The 17020-nt window shown below is 33.3% G+C and overlaps 2 protein-coding genes across 2 annotated transcripts in view; one reads left to right on the top strand and one right to left on the bottom strand.

Moving 5' to 3' along the window:
• Window positions 1-2459: 2459 nt before the first annotated feature.
• Window positions 2460-3704, top strand: LOC107191907 (60S ribosomal protein L32). Its single transcript, XM_015581051.1, has 4 exons — window positions 2460-2528; window positions 2772-2896; window positions 3023-3175; window positions 3504-3704. Exons 2-4 carry the CDS (start codon window positions 2804-2806, stop codon window positions 3660-3662), a joined length of 405 nt encoding a protein of 134 aa, XP_015436537.1. The 5' UTR covers window positions 2460-2528; window positions 2772-2803; the 3' UTR covers window positions 3663-3704.
• A 688-nt stretch (window positions 3705-4392) lies between these two features.
• Window positions 4393-17020, bottom strand: part of LOC107191922 (sodium-independent sulfate anion transporter) — a 22340-nt gene continuing 9712 nt past the window's right edge. Inside the window, exons 2-11 of the mRNA XM_015581070.1 lie at window positions 9091-9266; window positions 8103-8356; window positions 6659-6860; window positions 6368-6588; window positions 6086-6257; window positions 5767-5934; window positions 5447-5608; window positions 5224-5364; window positions 4990-5135; window positions 4393-4749 (exon numbers count right to left, since the gene is read on the bottom strand). Of these exons, the coding sequence (XP_015436556.1) occupies window positions 4393-4749; window positions 4990-5135; window positions 5224-5364; window positions 5447-5608; window positions 5767-5934; window positions 6086-6257; window positions 6368-6588; window positions 6659-6860; window positions 8103-8356; window positions 9091-9265 (1998 nt within the window). The 5' untranslated portion in view covers window position 9266. The remainder of the gene's footprint in view (window positions 4750-4989; window positions 5136-5223; window positions 5365-5446; window positions 5609-5766; window positions 5935-6085; window positions 6258-6367; window positions 6589-6658; window positions 6861-8102; window positions 8357-9090; window positions 9267-17020) is intronic.

The following is a 17020-nucleotide window of genomic DNA, read 5'->3' as shown; positions in this document are numbered from 1 at the left end:
AAACGAAATGATCGATGGAACTTTTTCCATTCCGTCTATCTCTTTCGTTTGAGTATTAGCGACTACGTAGCGTTAAATTTGTTATTTCGTATTAATAGCATTAATTCGTATTAATTAGAATATTAAGATAATATTAGTTCTAAGCTGAAGAACGAAGACAACCGACGAGGGAACTTAGTTTTTTATAGGTTTAGGCTCAAGAAAGAAGTCATCCGCCGAGGGATTTTAGTATCGATAGTATTATATAGTTAAGATTTAAGTTATTTATAAGGTTTATTGTGAAAGGTGGGTAGATGTAGAACTTGTGATTCCATCTACTTGCCTTGGGCCTCCACTCGCAGCAACCTCCTCGTGGTGAGGCCTGGGCAATCGGTATTGTCATCGGTAAAGTACTATAAACTGAAGACAATATCGAGCTAATGGCTGCGAACTTCTAATCTATCTCATAAAACCACGTTCTATATTACATCGAACTAGGATTATTTCATAAATCGATATGAGATTCAAAGTGTAAAAATGTCTAGTACTCTGAATGTTTTAGAAACTTATTCGAGATAAAGATGTATGGAACTACTGAAAATTACTTTAGATTCCTTTTCCTTATTCTGTAAATTCTTTGATTGGAATATGAATGTTGCTGGAAGTATGAACATTTTCACAGGACAATGATATAAATGGAACTGTAAAACTTTTTTAAGTGTTACAGCGATATTTCGTTGGCCTCCGTATTAGCGCACTGTGCCGAACGCGGATAGCATGATGTTGTAGTCGCAAGGGAGCAATTGAATCGAATAGACGTATTGTACCGTAGCGCATCGTATTGTATTTCAAACTTCTATATTATTATAATTTATATCTATATATGTATATTCCAATAAACATACGTCAGGTAATATAAGCTTCATTTCATCGAATTGTCTTAAATATAACTGCATAAATATTGCACAATCCTATACTAATTATAGTTGTCTGGTTCAACAGGTTACTACAGAAACTAACTACTGCCTACGTCTTTTAAACCTGGGCTGTAGTAGTATCTGCAGAAACTGCCATGGTTGCTGGGGTTATTATATAATTTGCTCACGGAAGCACGTACAAGTGTCAGGTAGATTTCGACAAGTTGCACGAGCAACATTAGACCGAGCTCGAGAGTTGTACGAGCAACAACGGTAGAGGATCACGTTTCAAAACTCTTGCACATGCTCCGGGGGTTCCATGACCCCGCGTTCTCGCCACGGAATCTCTGGCGCCTCCACCGGGGGTTCCATGACCCCGCGTTCACGCCACACGGGGTTCCAGGCGCCTCCACCGGGGGCTCCATGACCCCGCGTTCTCGCCACACGGGGTTCCTGGTAGAGATGGCGTGAACTGCTACTTGTGAATCACTCGTGATTCGATCACGTTCGTTCCCAATCACGGTGATTTTTCACAGTGATTCGTGATTTCTCGTGATCGTTTCTGATTGGTGGAGAAACCTAACAGTTCTTTACACGCGACACATAATCTGTATATTTTATATTTTATATTAACGACATCAAAACAAAAATTCGAGTTATATCGTATAAAGTGAAAGAATAATTAGAAACAATGAAGAATAATGAATAAATTAATGATTATAAATTATAATCTACATGTTACCTAGCAAATCATTCTTTTAGAATTTCTTGTTTTTTCTACTGATTTTTACAAACACAGTAATGTAAGTCATTGTAAAATCATATTGAATACGTTTTTCTGTTTAAAGATTAATGACTTACGATTGCAGTGAGCAAATTCACTCAAGATAAAAAAATCGCAATCACGGTCGTGAATGAAGTTAAATCACGATCGTGATCGTGATTCGGCGATCACTGTGATAAATCACCGTTAGTGATTTTGCACGCCATCTCTAACTCTGATCCACTCGTTTCATCTAACCAATCCTGAAAACTGAATAGTACTATTATAGGAAGTTAATTGGTTAATACTGTATGTAAATTGAAAATTTAAGAAATTGATATGCATTAGTTAAAATATACTGTAACGAAATAAAACTCTGAGTTCAAAGGGATCCAAATCTTGTTTAACTAATTGTAAGAAGTGTAAATACACGAATCAATCTGTTGCGTGGGCCCTCAGGGAATCCTGAGTGGAAATGTAATTGAAGAGTGAAACGCGTTAACTTTATAGATAATTGTAAAGTAAAAGGAAATTTTAACGATACCGATAAACTGCAATAAGGATTTAAATTAAAACTCTAGAACTATATTTGAACTATTACAATAAACGATTTTAAACTAATTATAAAGGAAAATGAATTAAATTAATAAAGGTAATTTTATACGTCCTTTCCATTACAATGTTGTCGATGGAATGAATGTCTTTTATTCAAACTTCGCAATTCTGGAGCTTATGACATACACCGCTACGTGACATGAGCGAGGATCGCAACAAATCCAAGTAGATGGCGACCTCTGTGCTTAGCAAATTGTTACGATTGTTACTTCTAGGTTCACCTAACCTTTTCGCTTGGAGCGTAACGTGGGACGGTACGTGGAGTTATAGAAAATCCATAATCTTAACAAAAATCGCATGCACGGTGCCAAATATAAACATAAAATCCTATACTAAACAAATAAAGAAGAATCAAATGCATTATATTTTTATTAAAAGAGTACAATATTCCGGACATTTCGAACGAAAGAATATGCTATGCGGATGTGCAGTGTTGTCATACAATTTGTTTCTTAAGTGAATGATAGACTAATTTATATTGTGTTATATGATTTTAGTTCCAGTTTTGTAATATATACAAAAAGTCAAAATGGCTATTCGACCAGTGTACAGACCTACAATTGTTAAGAAGAGAACTAAAAAGTTCATTCGCCATCAAAGTGACCGATATAGTAAACTAAAGGTATGCTATTTTGTGTAATATATGATATTATCATCAATGTCAATATTTTCATCTTCTTACTCTTTGTTTAACTCATTAGTAGCATTAAATTGTATTAGATGAAATTAAAGATGTAAATTTTTTTAGAGAAACTGGCGTAAACCAAAAGGTATTGATAACAGAGTTCGTAGGCGTTTTAAGGGACAATATTTGATGCCCAATATTGGTTACGGAAGTAACAAGAAAACACGTCATATGTTACCAACTGGTTTCAGAAAAGTCTTGGTACACAATGTTAAGGTAAAAATAATACATTTATACATCTTAATCAGTTTGTAGCATCCGACTAAACTTGTACCAACAGTATTTAAATAATAGTGTTGGTTTTTTGGCCTTTTCATTAAATAGATAATATCTATTGCAAAATGATACTGAAAATTAATGATATTGAATGATATTGAAAATTAATCATAGAATTTTAGAAAAAAAGATATTTGTGTTCCCTTAAAATATTTTAATATCTATAATTTGCTGACATATGAAACTAATATAAACAAATCAAATCATTTGCAATAATATTATTTAATTATTTTGCTTAATTACAATGAGATTTCTTGGGGGTTCACAGGAATTGGAAGTTTTAATGATGCAGAATAGGAAATTCTGTGCTGAAATTGCTCACGGTGTAAGCAGTAAAAAACGTAAAACCATTGTTGAGCGTGCCCAACAACTTTCCATTAGAGTGACTAATGCCAGTGCAAGATTACGTTCTCAAGAAAATGAATAAGATCTTATACTTATTTGTTTTAATAATAAACTATTTACAGTATGTTTAAGTGTTTTAAAATTTTTTTCCTAATTCTGTCTCCAAAATAATACTTTTGAGACTCGAAGAAAGAATAAAAATAACTTCTCATTAAAATACTGTTATCCATTGCAATTGTTTTCTAATTATTGCTACTACTGAGAACAGGATAAATCCTTCTTTGATATTTAAAATACTTTAATACTTAAAATAGTTTATTTATTTTATACAAATCACAGTATACAAAGGATTATGTAAAATTAATAAAAAAGTATTAAGGATTACATTTGTTGAAATCTTAACAAATAACATATTTTATTAGTTCTATTATGACAATGTTGGTAATAATGATAGCCAACAAATAACAATAACTTACGATAAACAGTTTTTTATAATTAATGACAGCGTATAACGAAATTTATTGATAATATGATATGCTATAATACATATATGAATACTCATTACATTAAATGTAATGTTTTTTTTTAATTATAAAATACGATGAAGTTTGAGCTAATTTGCTGAGACTCAATGAACATGTAAATTGCAAATCTAGAAGTACCTGTCTTTTATGTACCTCTAGAACCAAAGGTAAGTAAAAAAGACGTTGTTTAACAACTTTCAGTACAATGAAGGTATACCACTAATACATAATACTGTGGTAATTCATTCAGTTCGTAACAAGTAAACCAACATGTATAAATAATATATTCTATTTAATTTGTTTTAAGTACCCTCTATTTTTCAGAAGATCGTCCAGCGCTTCCTGGGTATAATATACAACAAAGTCAGTTGACGCAACACCCTCGAATACTGCGTATACAGAAGGTTTCAAATTGTAGAAAAATAGTGGTTGTCCTTTTAACGCGAAGTCTCTTGTCAACGTTTCGATTACCGTTGCTGCCGTGAAATCTGCTCCATAAATGTGGGAGCAGTCGATTACAACTGGAGTAGCAACGTCTCCAGCCCGTTGACTGTACTTTGTTACCAAATTTCTTACATAATCTACCGATGGAAAAATTAAGCATCGGTCGGGTGTTAACATGAGATATTCAATACCATGTCGCGTCTGTAACATATAAAGATGACACATAATTTCCTATTAAAACAACTTCTGATATTTTTTAACCAGTCAGTTGTGGCGACCTCTTTTCAGAGCGCGCACCTATGTGTGTCGCGAGAATCCAGCGATAACGCATGATGGATATAGTCGTCATGACACAAACTACTGCCATTTCTCCATGACGGATATAGTCGTCAAACACAACTGACTGGTTAATCGCATGGAAATATTGGATGTGGTACATACGGTAAGTTTTTCTACGGATATTTTTGGACGAGCTGCATGGTAAAGAATAAATAAAATATTTATTCCAATACCACAAAGAATTCCAATTTCTAGTTGTAATATTAAACATGCGATAAACGTTCCCAACCCTGGGATTAAATCTGACTCTATAAAAAGAAACAGTAGTGTAAAGGAAAAGTACCAGTTTTTTTTCAAATGTTTACTTTAGATTAGTATTTTAGATGAAATGTTTACTTTTCGTTCTCCACATTGGTTTTACTACTTTAACTTCTACCATAAATATTACTGCAGCTATAATAATGGCTGCTAATGTAGCTTTTGGTATGTAGCTAAAGTATGGTGTGAGAAACAAAAGGGCTAATATCACTAGAGCACCTAAAATTTAATGAATATGTTAAAATGTCTCTTCTAGAGAATAAGAAGAAAGGGAAGTTATAACTATGTACACTCAAATCACCTGTATAAATACCACCCATGGGGGTTCTAACTCCAGAAGCATTGTTTACTGCACTTCTGCTAAGAGATCCTGAACCAGGAAAAGCTTGAACAAAAGAATTGCCAATATTTGACATTCCAAGTGCGATTAGTTCTTGTGTTGCATCAACTGATTTTCCATTTGCTGAAAGAAATAATGTTACAATTTACTTAAATCTCTAATATAATGTTATAACTTTCTAAATAATTTAAGATTATATCCACGAATTCAATAGGCTTGAGTACAATATTTAAATTCATTAAAACATGTTGATACAAAAAAAACACAAGAGATAAACTTACAAAATGCTTTGCAAATAGCAATGTCTTCCATTAAGGAAATGAGTGGTAAAACCAGAATACCACTTCCCAAATTTGAAACCATCTCGACAAAAGTTACTGTTGTATTATCACTTTTGGTATAACCAAATGGTGGTAATTGTACCATAGGCATACCCCCTGGTATGTGTCCTGTAAGAAAATTAAATGTGTTTACAACTGAATGAATATTTGTATAAAATTGAGTATTTGTACGACTTAAATATCTGAAACATTAAGAGAATCATTTCTCTTCTCCGCCATGAATACTTAAAAGTATTAATCCTACTTTACTTCCTCTTACCAACCAATTTGAAGGGAGATTCTCCTTTAAAACTATAGCCCAAAAGACCACAAAATACCACCAGAAACGCATTCCGTGATGTACCAATTAACCAAATGATTTTATTTATAGTACGATATTTTGAGGTTTGCAATTCTTCGTCTACAGGGCCAATTTTGTACGATGCTAGAAGCTGCAATAGAACAAATAGGCAGAACTTAATTTGCTATGCTACTGTAGCATAGTAAATTAATAAATATCATGAAGAATTAACAAGTGTTAAATTATTCATCATATAATCACCCTAAGAAGTAAAAGAAGAGCTATACAAGTAGCACCGAGTGCAGCATCCCAAGCAGAAGTTTGGTGTACCTCTCCGACAAGACTTTTCCACATTTCCAGAAACTGTGCTCCTTTGGCGGGTACACCAAGGATGTCTTTTATTTGTGATGTAATAATTATTAAAGCTACTGCTGATGTAAAGCCTGAACTGACTGGGCCAGACACAAAGTCAATTAAAAATCCTGCAATAAACAAGATAAGCATCATTCAGTCTGAACTAACTTTATAAAACAGATAATTGTATCTGCTCACCAAGACCAAATATACCCATTGCTAGTTCTATCACTCCAGCTAAGAAACAAAGTAATACTGCATGCTGTATTGGTGCATCAAGATGCGAAAGAGTTTGAGAAGTGAGTAAGGAAATAATGGCAGTAGGTCCTAATGGTGTGTCCTTGCAGGATCCAAATATAATATAAATAAAACAGCCTAAAAAGCTACCATATAATCCATACTGAAAAATAAATTCCATATATTAAAATTGTTCTCCGCGTCTATTTTGCTAGAATAATTATTACAAACTTCTGACTTTCATGCGTATTTACACTACATATAAACGCGCAGAACGGATTTTTTAGTAAACAATCAAATAAAACAATATCTATGCAGTAAGTATATTCTGTTTCTATATAAATCAGTTGATAAAAATTTGAATTTTGCGTAAATGTTCACAGTGCAGATACTATTTATTCAGTGTTCTTTTTTTTTTCTTTCAATGAATCGTATATTAGTATAATGCACAGTGGTCTGAAAACACGTTTTTATTGGCCAAAAGTCGAAATGTCATCGAAACTTTCTAATTCTAAACGTTGATAATCAAGGGTTTTTTCGGTCACTGCCCAGATAGCACATGACGCCTTGGAGACGGCTTAAAGGCGCCTTAGACCTAAAATTACCGTAAAATGGGCGTCTTTAAGACGTCATATGCTATCTGGGTGATAACGAATTTGACACCAATAATTCCCAATTCAATATGGCAGATTCAATACTATGCACATATGGTCTGGAAACTACTTATTTTATAATTACAATTATTTCATTATATATAATTATAGTTGCTACGTTAATTCCAAATTATCCAAATATTACAAAAAAAATTTCTAAACATATCAGTCCAAGCCGCTATTCAAAAGTTAAGCGGCCTAAGTACGTGCCTGGAGACTATTCAGACTCCAAAATACCGTGGGCTTCTATTTTTTAAAAGTCGCACATATTATAAAAGGTTGTAAGAGGTTGCACCTAAAATTTATGTACTCCTCTTAGCAATTCTTTAAACTTTCATATAAAACAAGTCTGATGCTTATCACTCTTAATCACTTTTTTCAAACCTTCCTCAAATTCGAAATTGCTATAAACTTTGCACTGCTTGTACATGGATTAAAAGAACTCTTAAAATACAATTAAATAATCGAAATATAGTTACTGACATGCATAAAACTATAATTCAAATCTTTTATTTACTGTCCTACAATTAGTAATTGGAATAATTGGTTAAAGGATTCGGAAAAAGGATTACACAATTATCTCAAATGAATAAATATTTTGGATTTCGAAGGTTTAAAGTATTCTTTACTTTATAGCAGAAACAAATTTGTCAAAATATTGAACTTCAAACAATGACTTTTGGCCAGTAAAAACGCGTTTCCAGACCACTGTGCACTAGTAGAAAATAATTTTTCCGGTTAAATTAATATACCTGAGGCGGCAAACCAGCCACATTAGCGTAAGCTAATGACTGTGGAATAACAGTGAGGCCGACAGTGACACCAGCAACAAGATCACCGAGCGTGTCCTGTACATTGTATCTCGGCAACCAGTTTAAAATCGGTAGCCTCTTATAAACGGTTTTCTTCGTGCAAACTGACCTCAGGCGTCGCCTGGTGCACTGCAACGCCGAATTTAAGAGGCTGTCCTTGTTCTCAATCACGTCATCCCCCGGTTCCTCCACAACTGGTGAAAAACAAATTTATCCTGACAATATCCGCGACACGTTTCGTACAGTCAAATAAATCCCTTCGATCTTTTCCATCGACCGTAAAGAAAACTTCGAAACGGCCAATTACCGAGGTGCGTTTAAATACAATGAACTGTTCGGTTCAAGAATCACTTAACACCGGATGTTAAGCTTGGCGAGAAAAACAATCCGTGTATCCAAAGTTCAATCTCGTGACGCAAAAACGTGATTCGTGTAATAAAAGCAAATCCGAACCGGAAGATATGAAGTTAGAGTTAGCAATGCGCGGTTTGTGAATTTTACTTCGTCTGTTTTTTTCCCAAACGTTATTAACAGTTTTTTTTACGACCAGTACCGGAGTAGCAAAATGGAGAACGGTTGCAGCTGGTCTTATTCACAATATATGTATATGCATGAATTGAAGATCAACTTGTGTTTAGAGATTCTTATTATGGATTGCTTGAAAATTATTGTGAAAATAAAATACTCTTAATAGTGCAAAGTTAAACGTTTCTTCATGAATATAATAATCCGGATAGCAGATGACTGTCAATGACGCTTTGAAGACGGCTTAAAGACGCCTTAGACGTAAAATAGACGTAAAATGGGCGTCTTTAAGGCGTCATGTGCTATCTGAGAAGTTTGATTAGAAATGACGTGAAAAGTATGATGGGGATATTCTAAGTTAGTAGTAAATAAGATTAAGCGATCGGTTACTGTAGATATTTACGTATAAAATCTGAAGACCCTTGAATTCCTTGGTGACTGTTATACGAGTCCCGCAGAATTTGAGAATTATTCGAGTTGCTGAGATTCAAACTATCTCTGGATCCGTTGAATCCATGATTCGTGTACGACTCGGTTCTATGTTCATTTGTAATTCCTTTACCGTTCGCTTTGCTCATCCTGAAAAAGAAAATAATATAAATTATTTTACAAAATTTATTGCAGACATATTAAACGTAAACGTCACACTTCGACCGAATTATTTAATATATCGTTCGACCTTTTTACACAAACATCAATTGTACATTCGATTTTATAACTGTAGTTACAATTTATGAGTTTAAACACGAATTTATAAGCCATGTATAGTACATATATATGATTAGAATAATTCCATCCTAATGCATTGTACTTTACGATACTTATAAGTCATTGTTACCAACGAAGTTTCGATATATCATCGATTTTTCTCGATCGATTTTCATTAAATGGCTCATTGAGTGCACCATAAATTGTGGATCGTGTATTAGAGCACGTATGCAACGAACGGTTTGCGTCTTGACGTAATGGAACGAACGTCATCGATGAATGCCACGCAATACATTGCCCCAATTTGGTGTGATGGAATTCGCAATAAATATAAGGAGATCAAACAGCGAGGAAATTAATAGTAGAAAGTACGTTTCGCAGATTCTCTTCTTCCTTATTACTATATCAAGTATACACCTTCAGAAGAAATGTATATTCTATAAATAAATGAAATAGAGTATTTTATTAAAAAACCTGTATTAATTAAAGTTTAAACCTTCTGTATTAAATTTCCGAAATATCACGTCCTCTTTGCTGTTTAATTTTGTACTGAAAATCGGATGATTCTGATCTATCACTCGAAAACTGTATAAAAATTTCACGTATAATTTAAGGAGACCACACTTTTATGGATTATTTAAAAATAAAAATACAACAATTGAATAGTTACTGTTTTCTTGTGTGCCACTCAATTGCATTTGTTACAATGAGTTGAATATGTACAGATAGAAATGCATCAGTAGAGAAAGAGAACCGGAAGTAAAAGAAATTCCAACACGTGCGACTGAATCATTTCATAATAGGGGCATTCCACGCGAAATCGGACACTTTTTGAAGTAACATCTCGGATTTTGTTGACAGAATATGTTGTAGTCTTTAGTGATATGTAAACGTATCCCGAAGGATTTCTGAAAATTGTTTTAATTGTTGATTCTACAGTTCTTTGAATACAACCCTTTTTCAATAAATCATAACTGTTGAACTAACAAACCGATCAAAATGGGCTTTGTGGGTGCTTACAGTGGAAACATAACAGTACCTAATAAAAATTATTTAAAATAAATATTATAATTTTTGTCTCCACTATAAGCACCCACAAAGATCATTTTGATCGCTTTGTTAGTTCAACAGTTATGATTTATTGAAAAAAGGTTGACACTATATTTCAAGCAGCTATAAAATCAACAATTTTAAACATTTTCAAAAATCCTTCGAGATACGTTAATAATATCACTAAAAATTATAACATATTCAAGTGTCGACAAAATCCGAAATGTTACTCCAAATAGTGTCCCATTTCAAGTGGACTGCCCCAATAATTAACAGGATAATGATTAAGTTTATAGACGAGCTATCGCAAGCGCTAAGAAGTAAGTACAAATATTAAATCTATTGAAGAACTTATAGTAATTAAGATACGTTTTGTTATATGCCACCGTTTACCGCAAATATTAAATTTCCGCGGATTTTCCACGGCGAATATCTTAACGATGTATCGTAATCTGAATGAATCATTTACGATCAGCTTCGCCATTTATTGCCCGTCGCTGAGCCAGGAGCAAATATTCCAGACTGTTTTGTTGAAATGTCACGAATATTGTGCTCAACGACGGCATCGGATCTCTAAACAGTTGTGACAACAGCACGCCGGTAACGTTTACTTGTAATTTTCGTCAATCGGTCACATAAAACGTTAAATTACACCTTGAAAAACAAGCTGCCGCGGCGTTTAACCCCCACCCCTCGACCATCCACCTGTCGAATCTTTTTGTGTCTGTCTTTGATTTTGACTTACGACTCGCTCTAGTGAGTGAACAAATGAAGCAATAACAAAGTTTTCGGTTTTCAAGTTTTTCGTACGTATAACTTTAAAAAATGAATACATTAATACTACTAATAGACAGCGGACGTTTATGTAAACTCACTCTTTCGTCGATCAAGTAACACAAGCAGGTGTTGAATGGAAATTTGTTTTTCCTATTAACGGGTCCATTAAGATGAAAATAACACAAAAATTCTCTCTGTGATTATTAATGAAGCTTATTTTAACGCGTGGATGCATGAACATCTGCAGTCTAATTATCTGAACGCTATTAAAAATTTATTTCTAGGGTGCATTGATATTTGTACTACTAAAATAAATAGGTTAGAAATATAACTGAATATTTCTTACTAAATTTTCGTATTGATTTTCGATTATTCAAAAGTATTCTGACCCAGGTGGCACATAACGCCTTGAAGACGCCCATTTTACGGCTATTTTCGGTTTGAGGCGCCTTTAATCCGTTTTCAAGGCGTCATTGGGTGTCATGTGCTATCTGGGGAATGCTATTAAAACTTTATTTCTATACTCCATTCCACGAGTGAAGATATTTGTTCTGCGCAGCTTGTCCCCATGACCTTGTTTAAAGTGGCGGAATCTTCATGGGCTCTGCTGGGGGTACGTGGTAGGGGATGTGTACAGTGGGGACAGACCGAATGAATTCATGACAGCAGGCGTCGACTGCCACTACGCAGAAACTACGAAAATTAATCGACAAACAAGTACCTTCTCTCGTGGAACGGAGTATAGGGTACTTTGATATCTCTGCTCCTAAAATAAATAGGTTAGTAAGGCCAATACAGGTGTATCAAGAAATATAATCGAATATTTTTTGTCAAATTTTGGTATTAATTTTCAATTATTCAAAATTATTCCGAACGCTATTAAAAACCTATTTTTTAGAGGCTTTGATATCTGTGCTCCTAAAATAAGTATGTTGGTAATGTTTGGTGTATCGAGAAATATAATTGAATATTTCTTGTCAAATTTATTATTGATATTAAATAAAAATCTGGGTTGTTTTAATAATGTTCCTTCTTGTTCTCCAATATCCTCCGTATTTTTCAAAGGGGAAACGGCGGGAATATGTTTCGAATTCAAACTGTGTAATCAGTTTATTAAAAAAAAAAAAATGGACGGTGGTTTATTTATTGGCGCAGCTAATACTAGTCTGCATTGGTATGTGACGCATATCTAATATAAAAAAAAAATATCGTTTTTTTATGAACTTCCGACAAGAAGATTAATTGTTAATGGTGCATATGCATCGCGGATAATTCGTCGAAGGATAAGATTATTACATAATTTTGCGATCAGTCGTTTCTATCAGTCAAATATTTGTTACGATTAAGTGATCAACGAGAAACCTGAGCAAACGCGCCATCGTCGTAAATCATAATCCAACCGACAAACATACGACACATCATTAACCGTGCAGCTTCTTCGCGTTTCGTAATAGGACTAATTAAGAAAAAAAATGTTTTCAAAGACGTGTCATTCATATCGTAACAAGACATGAATTCCACGGAATCTATTACACGGGGCTCGAAGTTATTCAAACAATTCAGCGTGTTCGAGAAACTAAAGTATTTTTGTCTACAAAAAGCAATAATGTTTATCGACTAGCATGTCAAAGCTCCATTTTGTTTCCGGCAAAGCACTTCTATGAAATCTTACAGGCAGTTAATAATTACACTGTTTAACAAATTTTAAGTTTTTTCCTACCTCATGACCGTTAATACGTGTTTCTGATATCAATTTCTGAAAATCAGACAACTATTTTTAAATGAAATTGAAAATTTTCAACCTTGGAGATGTATTGTGCTTTTATAATAATAGCTATTCAGTTGCCTTTGACACGAAATAATTCTCTGACCTCTCCCGAACAAAACGATGTAAATTGGTATTATATTATATAAACATATAAATATATTTAAATAATGATCAAAGTGAAAAGGATGCTAAAAATACATCAATTTTTGCTTATATTCTTTAGTTTATTACAAACTCACAAAAATTGGTGCGTTTTTAGTATCCTTTTCACTTATATCGTTATTTAAACATATTTAGATGTCTGTAACAGATCACATCATTTCGTTCGAGAAAGAATAGCTATTATTGTAAAAGCACAATACACATGTAAAGTTAACAATTTTCAATTTAAACAAAATGTATTTTTTCAAAAACTGTACGTGCTGAGAAAAAACGATTAATGATCTATCAGTGTTATTTAAAGCGTTCTACATCTGAAACAAAATGATATATACGTCAATATTGTAAAACTAAAATGTTAAGAATGAAGCAAAAATGTGTGCAGTAAAGATTATTTATCCGCCGCCATATTGGTAACGTTTGATTTTACAAACAAGAATCTAATACTACTTATTTGAAAAATATTAAAAAAAACTAATTACACATGTATTCAATATCATTAATCAATCGATAGTTTTTAGGCCTTCGATACGATACGTATTTACTAGAGATTGTTTCTTTATTCTACATAATACCGCTTTTATAATTATTAAATAGCGGATGTTTATGCAAATTCTCACGTTCGTAAACCACTTTACAAAGAACAAGATCAAAGAAAAACGTATTTCAATAATTTAAGAAAACTACATATTGCACTAAGAACAAAGTATAGACTGCATTAAATTTCTTTTATCACCTTTTTGTATCATTGTTTCTTGAAATATTTGCATACGACACAGATGCATAAAATTTGCATTCCAATTATAACCATCTACGTACTTCATTGATATTTTTCCTTTCAATTCAAAGTAACAATATATATCACAAGGTAACGAGAACAAGCAACTTTCTATTAGAACTAATTAACATTTGTATTATGTATTAAAGTCGAATTGTTAATTGTACCGATAATTGATCCACAATTGTGTTTTCACAAACTCGTAACACAGTTTAAATTCGAAATATCTAACCGTCCTTTTCGCCTTTCCAAATGGCGGCGAGCATCGAAGAACGAGAAACGATCGAGGAAGTACGTATTACTGAAACGACTTTTCATTTCTTCGAAAATAAGTATTAAATTTCACAAGAAAAAAAGCAGGAGATTAGTTATTAGCACACCTAAAATTACTAATAAATTAATTCTGTGTATGAAACCTTTGTACGTATACCAGGAAATCAGTGAAGCCCAGAGAGTTCAACGCCGGATACCACGATGATTCTTTACTTAAGAATTTATCATGAGCTCTAAGTACGTATTGCGGTACCAATTTCCTGCACTTCCTTTGTTAAATTACAAGAAACAGGCAAACATAATATATGTACACAGCAATCAGGAAAAATGGATCCCTGGTAACGAGGAAAGTCCAATAAAGTATGATTCCCGTCTACGTACGGTCAATTTCATGGTTTCCAGCCAGCTAATCTTGGGATCCCCGGCTCATTGCTGATATCATTATGCTTGCCGTGTACTTCCACCTCGGTGGATATGCAGTAATTAACATTTCAAGTGTGTTTCGTTCGAGTACCTACGGATGTAATTACCTTCCAGCGGTTTCAATGTTAAGAACCATGGAGATCTTGATCTGAGAAATATTACTACGTAAAACAACACAAAGTTCTACAGCATGTCTCCATAAATCATTTTCAAACGAGTTTTATGTCGTATTGGTTGATTTTAATACATTTATAATATATACACCACGAATAAAAAAAAAAACACTATAGTAATTATAGTAAAATACTATAAGTATACCTCGTTTGTGTTCACATAAAATTGCAAAGTTGCTGATCAGACTAACGATATCTTCCGTCTAAAAGTACGCTTTTGTTCAGCGGTATCACGAAGAACAGCCACTTCGTACTAGTCAGCGTTTTATAAAACAGTAATATCGCCGTACACGCGGTTCAAAGAGGACGCGAAATTAGAAAACATTGAAAGATACGCCTACGGTAATAAGGAAAAGTCGATTCTTGGCATTTAGGAAAGTACAGTGACGCGCACTACCTACGTACGAAATATTTCAGGATAAACCGATGATACTTTACTAGACAGTTCGGGAAATCAATTATAATTCTAGAAAGTTCTGGTCTTGCGTAACACAAAATTTCACTATTATTAGGTACCGAGTCGTTGCGCATGGAATGACGCTTTCATCGATTGATACATTTCGTTGCACATTCATGAATGAAAAATTATTAACGGCAGGCAGAATGTGCATGTTCAAATAAGGCCTGATCTAAAAATTTACCAAGCACCGTTCGCTCTACTAGTGAAACTACTACGTGTCAAATAAATTAAAACGGATGATGTTATACTCAAGAATCTTACGTCAGACTCGAGGGTAAATTGTATAAAAAAATTTTTATTCGCGGTTTCTTTTACTACAGATTGTTATTTTGTAACGAAAAAGAAAATTACGTAAAATGACCACATTTTAATAACGTACTGTAAAAATAATCGCTTCAAATAAAAAAAAGGCCTTCCACGAAGGTTCGGTTTTTGATAGTGTAATTGCACGTAAACGCACGTGGTGTTCCATTGTGAAACGTAAATAATCATAGTTTATCTAACAAAAAGAATTACCTAATACAATGTTTCACGTCGCAATTATCGTTAGCTTACAATGCAGGCACGTTGATCTCCTCGATTATGGAATCGTCCGACTTATAGAGGGTGTTCCAGACAACTGGGACGTGTCGTTAAAACAGTAGGAGATAAGATTAAATTTCATTAAACAAATTTAAATGGTTTCGTGTGATCCATCATATGGCGTTTGTGTCTGGTCCAGAAGTGGGGACGTTTTAAAGATTGGATCACTTTCAATTTTTTAAATGAAACTGTACGTTTTTATATGTATACATCAGTTGATGTGTTCTTTTATTCTTTAAAAATGCCTGGAAGCATTGGTTAGTCTTCTGATATTTCGAAATGTTACAGCTAAATCACATGATTTCGTATCATTCAAAATGAATCGTTTATTTTGAAAGTAGCATACGTTACTGTTATGTTATTTTGAAATATTAAATGTTTTGCATTTTAATGTACATAAAAATATTTATGCTAACTACAGAGAAATTTCACTTATATTTGTTATCTCGATTATTTCATATTATTTTGGCATTCAACGGCAAATCCACAAAGTATTAAAAAATGGTTCATTTTTGTTAATTTTCTGTATGTGAAAGATTCGCACCAAATTCGTTGCACATGTGGTACTGGATCTACTGCAAAACAAGATTTATCTACAAAAAATTGTTTGCACAGTGACGTATGTCATTTTCAAAATAAATGCAGGTATTTACACTTCTGCTTAACAGTAAAATTTCTGTTGATCAAATACATGTAAGGATTTCGAAAGAAATAAATGGTTAAAGGCAAAAGGACTTTTTTGCGCGACTTATACCACTTAAAAAATAAACGGCTCAAATAAGCGTGCTGATAACAAAACTGATCATCTAAATTAATTATTTTTCGACACATGTACCTTAACACTTTTTTATAGAGAATAAAAAAACACATCAACTGAAGTATATAAAAAGGTATAGTTGCATTTAATAAAAATAGAGATAACCTTAAAATCTCTGGAACGTCTCCATTTCCGGAGCGAATCCATATACCATGTGATGCATCACACAAAACCATTTAAATTTGTCTAAATATAATTAATAAATTTAATTTCATCTCGTACCGTTTTAAAGATACAGCTCGTCCCAGTTGCGTGAGAGAGCATGTATACCAGCGTCGTTCTATTCGTCGTATTATCCAAAGAGATGGAATAGTCGACGCGAATAAGAACCAGAAAGACAACGAGAAAAAAAAATTAAAAAAAAA

Source organism: Dufourea novaeangliae, unplaced genomic scaffold (genome assembly GCF_001272555.1).
Source record: "Dufourea novaeangliae isolate 0120121106 unplaced genomic scaffold, ASM127255v1 scaffold248, whole genome shotgun sequence".
Lineage (NCBI taxonomy): Eukaryota > Metazoa > Arthropoda > Insecta > Hymenoptera > Halictidae > Dufourea > Dufourea novaeangliae.
The sequence above is the reverse complement of the archived record's forward strand: the minus strand, read 5'-3'. Positions and strand labels throughout refer to the sequence as shown.

Excerpts from the sequence above, each read along its gene's own strand:
- LOC107191907 (XM_015581051.1), top strand. The coding sequence starts at position 2,804 with ATGGCTATTCGACCAGTGTACAGACCTACAATTGTTAAGAAGAGAACT. Across the intron at positions 2,897-3,022 it reads ACCGATATAGTAAACTAAAG|AGAAACTGGCGTAAACCAAA; the intron begins GTATGCTATTTT and ends AAATTTTTTTAG. Across the intron at positions 3,176-3,503 it reads TCTTGGTACACAATGTTAAG|GAATTGGAAGTTTTAATGAT; the intron begins GTAAAAATAATA and ends GGGGGTTCACAG.